The 13,082-nt window shown below is 41.8% G+C and overlaps 1 protein-coding gene across 5 annotated transcripts in view; it reads left to right on the top strand.

The window, feature by feature from the left end:
- The window catches only part of OPHN1 (oligophrenin 1), a 617,232-nt gene extending 605,854 nt beyond the window's left edge, over positions 1 to 11,378 (top strand). For all 5 annotated transcript variants that reach the window (XM_082376596.1, XM_082376595.1, XM_082376597.1 and 2 more), the window contains 4 exons: positions 1,097 to 1,262; positions 2,386 to 2,436; positions 6,197 to 6,238; positions 7,447 to 11,378. In XM_082376596.1, the coding sequence (XP_082232722.1) occupies positions 1,097 to 1,262; positions 2,386 to 2,436; positions 6,197 to 6,230 (251 nt within the window). In that variant the 3' untranslated portion in view covers positions 6,231 to 6,238; positions 7,447 to 11,378. The remainder of the gene's footprint in view (positions 1 to 1,096; positions 1,263 to 2,385; positions 2,437 to 6,196; positions 6,239 to 7,446) is intronic.
- The last annotated feature ends 1,704 nt before the right edge of the window (positions 11,379 to 13,082 follow it).

Below are 13,082 nucleotides of genomic sequence, written 5' to 3'. Positions count from 1 at the left end.
TTCATTTCTTTTCATTCTTTTTTCTTTAGTCTGTTCCGCAATAGTGAATTCCACCATTCTGTCTTCCACTTCACTTATCCGTTCTTCTGCCTCAGTTATTCTGCTATTGATTCCTTCTAGTGTAGTTTTCTTTTCAGTTATTGTATTGTTCATCTCTGTTTGTTCTTTAATTCTTCTAGGTCTTTGTTAAACATTTCTTGCATCTTCTCTATCTTTGCCTCCATTCTTTTCTGAGGTCCTGGATCATCTTCACTATCATTATTCTGCATTCTTTTTCTGGAAGTTTGCCTATCTCCACTTCATTTAGTTGTTTTTCTGGGGTTTTATCTTGTTCCTTCATCTGGTATATTGCCCTCTTCCTTTTCATCTTGTCTGTCTTTCTGTGAATGTTGTTTTTGTTTCACAGGCTGCAGGACTGTAGTTCTTCTTGCTTCTGCTGTCTGCCCTCTGGTGGATGAGACTCTGTTCCAGAATTCTTGATGGCTATCTGGATAGAATAATCCCAGTGTACAGTGCCACCAGCAATGTGTGCATGCATATGTTTCACCATATTCCTGTCAGAATCATTTTATTTAAAAATTATGTGTATTTATTTTGTACTGAGTGAGCTGGAAACTAGAGACATAGAGGCAGAAAGGTGAGTTTGGAGACTGCCACAATAGTTAAGGCTTAAGTGAGAAGAGACTCATTTTTGGTGATGATGAATATAACAAATTTATCATCAAACGTTGACTAAGCACCTGCTATGTGCCAGTCACAGTACTAAACATATTACTACCTAAGTAAATCCTCTCAATGTCTCTGTAAGATAATATATTATTAGTCTTGATTATATCGTTGAGGAAACTGAGACTGAGCAGAGTGATGTGACATACCCTAAGTCACACAAATATGAAGCTCCAGAGCTGAGGTTCAAACATAGACTTTCTGAAAGGACAGCTGCTGGAAGAATATTTTTTTTAATCCAGAGTTGTTAGTTACCAAAAAGAAATGAGGACCAAGGGAGGTGGCCAAGATAGCTGCAATATTGGGTACCTGCTGAGGAGTAGTGTTCCATTTGGCTCACTGTCCACGTTCTTGTTGTTCTCTTTTCCAGGAGACTCTGACAGTTTCAGCATAGTGCGGCCTCCAGGAGAAAAGCCAACCATCATCCGACCCCCAGTGAGGCCTCCAGATCCTCCCTGCCGGGCAACTACTACCCAGAAACCAGAACCAAAGCCAGATATAGTGACTGGCAATGCAGGGGAAATCCCATCGTCTGTGTAAGTAGGGTTGTTTTTCAACCTTGACCTAAAGCCCACCTTAGACCACTAAGAATGCTTTCAGGATCACCGTTATGGTTGTGAAGGGTGTACAATGCACAACTCCAGGGTATCATTCACTTCATAGTGTAGGGGACTGTTGCAGACCAGCTCTGTTCAGAGTGTTCTACTCAACACTTAAAGCTGGGAGATTTTTCCTAAAGCTGAGGTGTTTAAATCTTAGTACCCAATAGGAGACCCATTTTTCTTAGTCGCCCTGATCTCTCTAGGGTGATAAGATTACTGGCTGCTTTCATGCTTCTTTGCCTCTGGAAATTTGTTTTTCTTCTTATTACTACTGGTTTTAAAAGTAATTTAATGAACAGATTTGGTCATTTTACGTGTGCTTTGAGGCTTTTTTTTTTTTTAAAGAGAGGGTATGATTTTTTAAAATCTTCCAAAATGGCTCAGATTCTCCAGAGAGCCTCTTACAGGGTAGTAGCAGAGCTAATATCCAACAGGCCTTCCTGAGGCTAGCCTGTAAGCCAAGGAATCAGGGATAGAGCCGCTAAGGTGGGGCCACAGCACCTCTCAGGGACCAGCTTTTCTTGGCCACAAAACTAGCCTGGCCGGCCTCTCCTCAGCCAGTGCCTGGGATCCCTCTCAGTATCCTGCCTCCTAGTGTTCCTTTTTCTTGTGTCTCTTATTTTCCATAATTGTAAAATTGAGAAAATAAGAAAAACAGAGCCTCTACCGTTTGGACTAATTAGCTAAGTGTATTTACACTTAGCCAAAATTGCCAAAATTACACTTAGCCAAAAATGCCAAAAATTATACTCTGAAACCAAGAACTTGTTTCACTTATTTCTCCCAAGAGTAGTCTGAATGGGCAACATACTTAGACCATTCTGAACCAAGGGGGAGCAAAGGGTATCAGCCATAGCCTTGGGGGTGCCTATGGTCTCTGAGCCATTTCACATTCTGATACTTGGGTTTTTCCTCAGACCGAGATCCTTTGCAAGCTAAGGCAGAGCCTGGCATTGGTGGCCTATCTGGTTCATATTTTCTTTTCCTTTCCATTGGCCATTGGTTCCCACACATATTCCAGAGCAACTCATGGGACTTGGTTGGCTTCTCTTTGCAGGGTGGCTTCCAGGACCAGGTTCTTTGAAACAGCTTCCCGGAAAACAGGAAGGTAAGAGATGCAGGTGACAGAAATGAAACCAAATCACTTTTTAATAAATATATCATGAGCATGTCATTTGCTCTCTTAACATTCTATTTTTCTGTTTCTCTGTAGCTCTGTCTCTTTCTCTCTGTCTGTGTTTGTTCCTTTCTCTCCCCCAACACTGTCTCTCTGTCTCCCTGTCTCTTACCCTGTGTCTCTGTCTTTGTCTCTATACCTGTGTGTCTCTCTGCCTTTGTCACTCTTGTCCATTTGTCTCTTGAACACTGTTTCTTTCTCTGTCTCTGTAATTCTCAGTCTCTTTATGTCTCTCCTTGTGTTTTTCTACTTATATCTCTGTTTCTTTGTCTCTGTTTCCCTATCTCTTTGACTCTTTTTCTGTCTCTCTCCATGTCTCTCTTTCTTTGTCTATCTCTGTATCTGTTGTCTCTGCCTCTCTGACTCTGTCTTTCCATCTCTTTCTCTCTTTCTCCTCTCTCTCTCTCTCACACACACACACATAGAGTACTCACATGCCAAGTGGTATTGCAAAAACTTTATGCTTGATGTAGGTCTAATTTTTTTTGTTAGTTTACTTATTTAGACCCTATTATATTCCAAAAGGGCAGCTGATAGGAATATATAGAAAGCAATATTCTAACATAAACAGCCTTAGAATAAGCATAGCCCTCATTTCAGAAGTAAACATTAGACTTAGGTGGTTGTTTTCGAACTGGCTGAATATATAAATCACCTGGAAAATTTTGAGGGAAAATAAAATGAACACAGATTCCTGCCTTCTGCGCTAGACCCACTAAAACAGAATCTCCAGGAGTAGGGCCTGGGAGTCTGGGTTTTTAAAATTTCCTTCCTTTATTTCTTTCTTCCAGTTAATTTGTTTTTAAAATTCCTCAAGTGCTGGTACAGGCTTTCCAAGGCCTATCATTTGGGACCCTTTAGACTAGAACACCTGGAGAAATGATTGCTTAGCCTTCAGGCACTCTTCTGTGAGTTTATTCAATGTTGCTTATCAGAGAGTTCAAAATTGTGCTTCCTGATGGGTGACAGGCGTGTAACTCTTCCAGGTATTCAGTTAAAAGCAGAACAATGTGCCTTTACTAGCACTGGAGCTGGGATAGGTTTGACATCATCTAGTTAAAACTGTGGGACACGACTCACCAGGACATGATTCTGAACAGCAGGTCACCCTAGTTCTGCTTGGCAGTCAGCCACAGGGAACTCTAGACTAGGCCAAATTCTCCTTAGACAATAATTTACCATTTATTCTACCATAACAAATGAAAGTGAGGTCAAAGCCCCAGATTTCTCTTACTGATAGAATGAAGATAAAGTTTTCACCTAGGACATTTTTAAAGCAGGCTTAATCAGATAGGCTTGAGGGAAAAAAAGAAAAACAGAAAGAGAGAGAATACTTTATCTTCTTAATAAAGTATCTGCTTATGAGCAGGACTACTTCCTACTTCCTGGTGGTCCTTCCAACCTCCCTAGGATAAGCCATATGAGAATAAATACCAGGGAAATAGAATGAAGCAAACTAGAATTAACAGAATGAACCGGGCATATCTAAAGGAAAGCTTTTTAGAGGAAGTGATATCTGAGATGGGGCTTGAAAGATGGGTAGAATACACTGAAAATGTGAGGGATTGATCTGTAGCTTTGGACAGGGAACCAAGGCATTGAGAGGGACACATACTAGGCATGAACAAAGTCCAACAGAATCTTTAAGGCAGCCTGACTTTTAATAGGGAAGCTATAGCCAACCTGGTGTTGAAAGTGTGGAAAGATTGGTAACCACTGCCTGGGCTTTGTCATTTAGTGCTCAGGGAAGTCTTGGACCAACTGCAACATAGGGCACTGTGGTCAAAGCAGACACTTCAGGCTGGAGGACGACCTGACCAATCCTATGTCCAGGCCTCTGGAACATAAATTTAATCCTGTTCCTTATCCCCAGATTCCATCTTGGCAGGATTGTGGGTAAGACCAAGGTGGGTACACCAGTCCTCCAATATGTAATAAGCCACCTTCCTAGGTACCCACAGGTTCCTCCCACTCAGCATCCACATAAGGAAAGCACCCCTTCTGTCTAGGCCCCGATTCTGTAACCACCACTTGCATCAGTGCACCTACATGCTGGCTACTGGTCAAGATTCTTAGACTAGCCACAGTCAATCCCATCTCATCTCTAATGAAAATGATCTGTTTAACCTTTCCTCTGCCCCTTTTTGCTTCCAGTTTGTACGCCTGACTCTATGTAACCTGACATTTGAATGACCTCACTTCTCATTCATCTCCCTTCTACAATACAACAATTAAAAAAATTAAAAACTCAAAAGAAAATGAGAAGTGGCTCATCAAGAAGAGAAGGGAGGGGAAGACATTTCAGTAAGGCAGAATAGCTTATGCAAGGCAGGTTCACAAAGTGATTAGTGTTCCACTCTGGCTAGAATGTGGGGGTGAGAAGAAGGAAGCTTAGCTAGAGTTGAGGCCAAGAAGATGGATTGGGGCCAGATTGTAAAGGCCTTATATGACATACTAAGGAGTTTAGTCTTTATTCTGTAGTCCATGGGGTGTCATGGAAAACTTTTCAGCATGACAATGCATATTCTAAGCTGCCTGAGTTATTTTAAAACACACACACACACATTCTGCTGGTAATGAGGAAGATAGTTGGGAGAGTAAAACCTGGAGGCAGGGAGACCAGTTAGGAGGCTAATCATCCTGGCAAGAGTTGATGAGGTCCTGATGTATGGCATTGTCAATAGGAATGGAATGAAAGGACAGATTTGAGGTAGACTCAGTAAGACCTTGCTGACTTTTCAAACATGGAGCATTGGAGAAAGATTAAGAGAGAAAAAAGTCTAACGTGGGCAGTTAGGTAGATGGTAGCAATAATTAATCATGGAGGAACAGGTTTTGTGGGAAAGTTTCTCTGGTCAATTTTGGACACAGTGTGTATGAAGACTCTTTGGGACATCAGATAGAGATGTCCAGCGGGTAACTGCAACTTAGACTAGTAATTGGGGCTGGATCTACATAGGTTTAGAGGTAGAACTGTTAAGTACAGCCACTGTACAAAGTTATAGGGGCATTCACATATACTACAATGTGAATAGTAACCTTGTGGGGGGGGGGTCTCAGTATTTGATGGGGATTGAAATCATGGATGGGAATAAGATCACTCAGGGAGTAGGTATAAATAGACTTAAGAGAGAAGAGAAAAACAATGTTCAGGATATAGCCCTGGGGCAAGATGTTGTCTGGGATTTTCTGGCCAAATTATAGGGAGCTTGATTCTCCAGAATTGTCTCTTGCCTCCAACCATCCCCAGACAAGGCTACTTTAGGACCAATCTAAGCACATCAAGAGGCTGGTTTGGTCTTCAAGGCAAAGAAAGATTCATGTTTCACAAGGCACTTGCCTTCCCTCTTTGCCCTTTTCCCATTGGAGATAATCACAGAATGTAGTCTTTGGTCTTGGGCCAATTTCTCTGGTCTTCCCTTGCCTCCCATAGTATGGCACTCGAAGGATTGTGCTGGCACCTGAAAGATGTCTTTGTGTCTGGGATACTGGGCTCTCTAAATCTGGCAGAGAGGTAGCCCAACCTATAAGCATGGAGTGAGATGTTTTGAAACATCTGGATGGAATCACTTCCTCGTTTTTCAAATGGCCTAATTGCCACCGTCCTGGAAGGGTCACCCATCCACTTGCTTTCCTTTCCAGTTCTGATTTCTAGAGTCTTAGTGAAATGTCTTTCCTCCTTTACCCACAGTTCTCAAGGCAGACTTCCTGGAGATGAGAGTTGAGGCCTCAGGTATGTAGTATCCATCCCTGATTACAAAACCTTGTTACACATATACCTTCTTTATGAGATCTGAGTTTTTGAGGACTGGAGTGCCATGTAGGTCCAGAGGGTGGGAATTCACCTCCATGCCTCAGTTCACTACCCTGTAATTACTTGACCCTTAAACTTACTGCCTTTTAATTATGAGGTTCTCTGTGTTTTAAGTTTCCTTTCTTTCTTGCTCAGCCAAACTACAGTATAGTTTTACAAATTGCCTTTGAATCAAGGTCATTAGGAATCCTAAATCGTGACATTTTGGGCAATTACATTTCCTTCTCTGGGCCTCAATTTCCCAATATGTAAGATGAAATGTTTGGAACCTTTTAACTCTGACATCCTTTGGGTCTATAAGAATATCAGTAACCTCTCATTTGATATTATAGCAGGTCCCAAGAGTCTACCTTAGTATCTGTAGGGGAACTTCATTCCTTCAGATCAAATCACAATTTCAGTCTTACCCCTTGAACCTTCATCCTTAGTTCTTTATATTTGTCTAATGCAAAGCATTTTCACTTCCATTATATCATTTAGTCCATATCAAATGCCAGAAATAGGGACGTTAATATGTATTTTCACTCAACAAATAAAGGAACTGAGGTTCAGAGGGGATAAGTAACTTACTGAGATCACCAGAACCATGGAGATCATGGAAATTTCTTTCTTTACTAGGAGTTCTGATTGACAATCAGATTGCTGGCATGACATGAACCAATACACACATAAATCAGATCCAGGTATCTGGAGCAGAGCTTTCCATGTACTCCTCAGCCTTCCTTTTCTTCATATCACTGCCAGTCCTCAGAGGTCTATGGGTAGATAAGCATTTTCTTATCAGCTCTCATGAAGGTGAAGTCCCAGTAAAAGGAAGTTTGGAGTTATTGTAGGGCCATAAAGGCAGTGGCCATTCAGCAAGGTGGGTAATCTCAGAGGTATCAGGCATCTGTATCTTCTGTAGACTTTTTGGGGATTAGAGTTCAGGCTTAAGGCACACAGTTTCAGCCCTGATTTTAGCACCGTATTAGGACAGTTTCATGGGATCTGAGTTATAAGGGCCTTTTTCTACCCAGCCGCTATTGCTCGGAAGATTAGCTACCTACCAAGAGAGGGCCTACTGCTCAGTGGCTGTTAAGTGTTTAACCAGTCCTAGCTAATTCCTTACTCTCTTCTTTCCCTTTCAGGTTTTAAAAGCCTTGGCCTCAGGGGACCCTTTCCAGGTTCTAGAAGAGTCTTCTTCAAACCCTTGTGTGCTGAAGAGCAGATCTTTCCTGGCCCTGCACCTTCAGGCTCTGGGATGCTATAAAATAAGGGACACACGTCCTAGACACAAGTTTATTTCTCCTTTGTATTCTGTCTTCATTCCCTCAGAAGGTCTATCTTGAGCTCCTATAAGACTGTGAATGGCTGAACTCCCTCAAGCCAGACTGCAGAAACCAAGCTATCCACCGACCTGAGTCGAAGAGAGGAGCTCAGTTTTCAACTCTTCTCTGAACTTCCTGCCTTCTCAAAAGGCCATCTAGCTCTGAAAGATTTGGGACTAAAGATTTATCTCAGAAGTCTTACCCTGAACCAGAAGTTACTTGAGTTGGGTCCATTGCTTACCTTGGAAGTAGGGGAGTAGGAATGTTTGCTGAACTTTCGAGAATCTTAATATGTCTCTTACTGAGGATATGGACCCTGGTGCCAGTTTGGAGCTTTGGCGCTGTAATATATTGCCAAGAATGTGTCTGCTCTTATGGGACCAGACAGAATGAGTGATGCCCCCACAATCCCTCCAAGTGGACTCAGGCCTTCCTGCTTTTGCATACAGCCGCTTAGGACAAATCTGCAAAGCATGTTTTACATGTCAAAGCCTAGGTCTGTTTGAATTATTCCTCCTCCTGTTTTCTCCTGACAGCTTCCTTTCCAAGCAATCAAGAAAGAAACAAAAGCTGAAGACAGTTCTTTTAAAAAAGGCAGACTGTGTTTGTTCTGCAGGAGTTCCATTTTTGGGTCAAATGCTGGGGAGAATTGTTAAGATGGATTGAGGCCAGGCAGTTGTCACTGTTGCTTCATGTCTGCCTTATGCAGATAAGCTGTTTTATCACCTGAAAGAAACAGTTCTTAACCCAATATCTGTGGATTCAGGAACTTCATAAAGCCTCTGAAATGGTATGCCTTTTCAATGTGCCTTTTCTGAGGAGATGGTCCATAACATTCTAGTGAATTTCAAATTGGGCCTGTGACACAATAAAGGTTAAGAACCACAGCCTTTGAGATAAAAGACTCTTTTTATGACCTATAAAATATTTGATTAGAAAGGCCTTTCAGAATTATTTAGTCTAACTCCTTAGTTTACCTTTGGGGAAACTGAGGCAGAGCAAGTTAGCAGCCATGTGTAAACAAGATACCACATCCCTGGGCACCTACACAAGGTTCTTTCCATTACACCATGCTTATCTAGCAAGGGGCCTTATGATTGGTCGCTTTAATGGCCATCATTTTGAGGATCTGGCTTTTACCCTCTTTCTTGGGCCACACATATTTGCCACCAAATGGGACTTCCAGACATAAGCTCCTGGTCTTCCTCATTTGCTATTTCAATCATTGGAAAGGAATTAAAACACAGTTAGTGTAGTGAGTCAGAAATCTGACGAGTAGACATTTCTGATTCCTGTTTGTTGAAGAGAAGCTGCTGGAGAAAGTGTCATCTCTTGTTTCCACACAGGTGCCTTGGCTTTAGGGTGGGCTTTAAGATAGCCTGTCTTTAGGGTCTGTGTAATTATAATGTGGTCCAGTGTGAGAGAAAGGACTTTCCTATTGGACTCTTATAGCCAGACCCCACTAGTGCACTGACTATAGTACTGAGAAAGAAGCATAGACGTGGGGAGAGGGGAGGTGAGAGAGAGGGTAAGGGAGAGGGAGATGAGAAAGAGAATGCACCCATGCCCAAACCAACTCTGAGATGCCTTTGGAACAGTGTTACTGAAAGGCAATAGCTACTTTCAAGATTGAACTCTAAATATGGCTTATTGATGAGTTAGTAACATGTAAGCTAAACACACTGAGAGCCTTTGTGGAAGTAATTGAGGAGCAATTTGATGACATTCTTAATGACGATGTACCCAGGTGGCCATATTGAACTCTCAGCTCTACCCAGTCTCAAAGGCAAAGTTGCTAAAAAAACCAGGAGAAAGTAAGCCAAGTGGGCACCATTCTACCTGCTGCTCACCCTCAAAGGGAATCTCTGTGAGACCTACTAGCCTCACTCAGGAAGTACTCATTGAGCCACAGTCTCAGAGCTGTGGCCTCTCTGCTCTGTCCCATTAGATGACTAGCTAAACAAAGCAGGTGTGCAGATTTTAGCCACAGAAGCAGTGGCCAATGGGGCCTCAGTACCTTTGAAGATATTAGAGACATGATTTCACTCTGGTTTCCTTGGGGGGAAATTCCACAGTCACCACTACAAATATTGAGAGATTATTGAGAACCAGAGAAAGCCACCACAATTCCAGTAGAATATGTGTCCCAGAAATGTGGCTGTGAGATTGCTATGTGTTTCCTGGGACACAGATCTTTAGGCCTGGCCTAAAGAGTTGGGATCACCAGTCTGACTGGAAGCCAAGGAGCAGTGCCTGGCTGGCTCTGCCCCTGCCCTGGGCTATACCCAAAGAATGAACCTCAGCACCTACCCTTTTGTTCTCTGATTTAAAGAGCAAAAGCTTCTGTGGAATGAGACTGGCTTGTCCTAGTCTTGATGGATGGATAGTCATTCAGAAGAGGCTATGGGAAGGGGGTGATAATTGAAGCGTGTCAATTGTAGGAAATTATCTGCATACCTCGGCCAGCAGGTAGGAGAAACTGGCAATGGATGAACTGTAAATGTTGAGCTGTCAGTGATAACATTTATTAAGCACCTACTAAGTGCTAGATGCTTCATATACATTATATCATTTAGTCCCTACAATAATCATGCAAGTGGATGCTATCCTCCTCATTTTACAGATAAAGGATTTATGACCCAGCAGGCTAAAATTAACTGGCTCAAGGTCACACAGAAAGTAAATAACAGAATTATTATTCTAATCCAGCTTTCTCTGACTCTGCACTCCATGTTGTTTTCCCTTTGCCATATAAAGGCCATAATACTGGAGCTGACCTACTTAACAAAATATTAAAAGGCAAGTATTTGAGGGGAAGGAGGGGATGAAGGTCCAGTTTACAGGGGAATAAAAACTGGGCTGAAAGAGATTTCTGAGTTATGTTTTCTCCTCACCTTCAGAATGCCCATTTGATAATGTCTTAAAACGGATCATTTACTTTTACCTTGTGACATGAAGGATTTATATTTTAGTTGGTAGTTGTCAAGTCCTTGGCTTAGCTGGTTTTCAAAGAGAAAAAGGTCCTTGTATATGTCTGTTACTTCACCAAGGTTCTAGCATGTGCAGTTTTACCCCAAGAGACGGGCGGCATCCACACATGGTTTGAGAAATAGAAATGGTCTTGGTGCTTCTGCAGGACTTGATGCCTTGGGATCAAATCCCTATTAAGGGTTTTCTGTGGTGATGATAGCAAAAGTTAAGAGATGATTTAGAATAATAAATATTATTGAAGTTTTTGTTTAAAAAAAGATGGAGTGTGTTGCCCAGCCACTGAGGGGCAAAACTCAGCATCCAAATTGAGTAATAAAGTGGTGTCATGTAGAGTATTTCTAAAATAAGTTGCAATTGTGGGAAAGAATCCTTCCCTTTTCAAGAAGTTCCTTAATTCTGTAATAGCTAGAACAAATAAAGTAAAAGAAGTATTTCTGTGACTAGAAAAATTGCTTTTGAGAGAATGTAGATCAATGATACTATTTTTAATGTGGCTACAGACAAATGGCCTTGACACATCACAAGCCCAGAAAAAGCTTCAGAAGCATTTAAAAATTTCAGAGAAAAGCAAGATACCTTGAAGAGATGTTTTTGAAGAAAAACCTTCATTTTCATAGGGAAAAGAATCACTTGATACCAAGGACATTAATAGATGCTAGAAAGACACATTTGTGAAATACATATGTAACATCAGAAGAAAAAGAATTAGATCCTGGGGTCCATTAATGTGACTTTTAATAAAGTATGCAGACTGTCTAGTATTAATGGCCTCCACCTACAGTTTTGTCATGGAAACAATCTTTGGGCATATTTTGCATGATCCACTGCTCATGTTGTCTTCTGCAATTCTAAGGAAATGTAGGCCCAGAATCTTTTTGTACCTAGGCATCTCCATCTACAGTCTATTTTGCACCAAGCCCAGTTATTCCCTGAGGCCTCACAACATCATTGTGTGACAGCTGACAGCCCCATTCTACAGATAAGGAAACTTGAGGCTAAGGAAGATGAGAAATGATTTGCCCAATGTCACACAGTTAGGGATTGATAGAAACCCAGGACTAGAAGCTACAGGGCCGTTCCTGTTTCTAATACACCATACTACCTCCAGTGGTAAAGGAATGTTGACAGTAAATGGAGAAGATGTTTAGAAATGAGACTAACAACATCTGCAAGTCGTGCTACTCCAAATGTGGTCTATAAACAGCCTCAGCATCAGCATTACCTGGGAGCTTATGAGAAATGCAGATTCCTGGGCCCCATCCCAGACATCTGGAATCATAATTTGTATTTTAATAAGGTCTCCAGGAGATAGCTATGCACATTAAAGTCTGAGAAGCACTGATTGTAAGGCATTTAAGACAACAAAGCAGGTTGAGGAAGGAGACCTCTTTGTGAGGCAAAGACCAAAAATGGCAGATAAGGCCAATCTGGTATGTTGGAAGTGTTTACAAAGATTGTGTCCATAGCTGCCTGCTTCTTACATTGCTTTGTACATGGCATTATACTTTGATGACATATAAATTAAGTTTTTCTACTTCAAAGAATAGTGAAACCAGCCTAGGAAATAAGACTGGAAGTTACTTGACTTTCAAACCTCTGAGCATCAAAGGCAATAGAAAGGCAACATGGAGCACTGGAAAGAGCTCCCTTCAGGAGCGTTTGGGGTCCACACTCACCGCTGTCACTGCCTCTCTGTAATGCTGAGCAAGTCCCTCCCAAGTTGTCTGTCTTTAAACCAAAGGGCCTTTTCAGCTTTGACATTCAGTTATTCTCAGCTATGGCTTTTACTACAGTCAACATTGTAATGAAAACACGGACAATTCTACCGGGTTTTGTCTGGCCAGAGATTAGTATCTTTAGTTCACATGAGAAGGAGTATTCTGGGAGGAAATATCAGTCATAACAAAGCAACATTAATGGGAATTGCAAGGAACTGGGAGGAGCATGACTAGTTAACTGGTTTGAAATTGGCCGGTATTTTAATTGAAGTGTAACAAGGCATCCAGACTCCTTTGAGAACCAGCTGCTTCAAACCACATACTTGGGAATCAACTCCTATATCCTGAATAGGGCATACTTTACATGAAACTCCTACATACTTTAATAAAGCTCCTCTGATTTGGGCTTTGGGGGGGGATAGTTTATTGGGGGTAGGAGAGACTTGTAAAAAAGAGAAAATTTTTGCTCGTCCTCCATCTGCCATCTCTCCAGGTGATTCTGATGCCCATTAGCTGAAGACAACTGACTATAATCTAAACTTTTAAAATGAAGAAACAGACTCAGAGAGGAGAAGGGACTTGGCTAAAGTCACACACCAGAGCCAATGGCAGAAAACAGGTGCTCAGAGTACCACCCCAAGGGTCTTTCAACTCTACTTTCTTTGGGTGACTAGTTTACCAGAATCAAGATATCTGCTTCCAGCAGTAAGGCACACACTAGGGAGGATGAATAGGCCTTCCATCTGA

This window comes from Balaenoptera borealis (genome assembly GCF_965194805.1).
Source record: "Balaenoptera borealis genome assembly, chromosome: X".
NCBI lineage: Eukaryota > Metazoa > Chordata > Mammalia > Artiodactyla > Balaenopteridae > Balaenoptera > Balaenoptera borealis.
The sequence above is the reverse complement of the archived record's forward strand: the minus strand, read 5'-3'. Positions and strand labels throughout refer to the sequence as shown.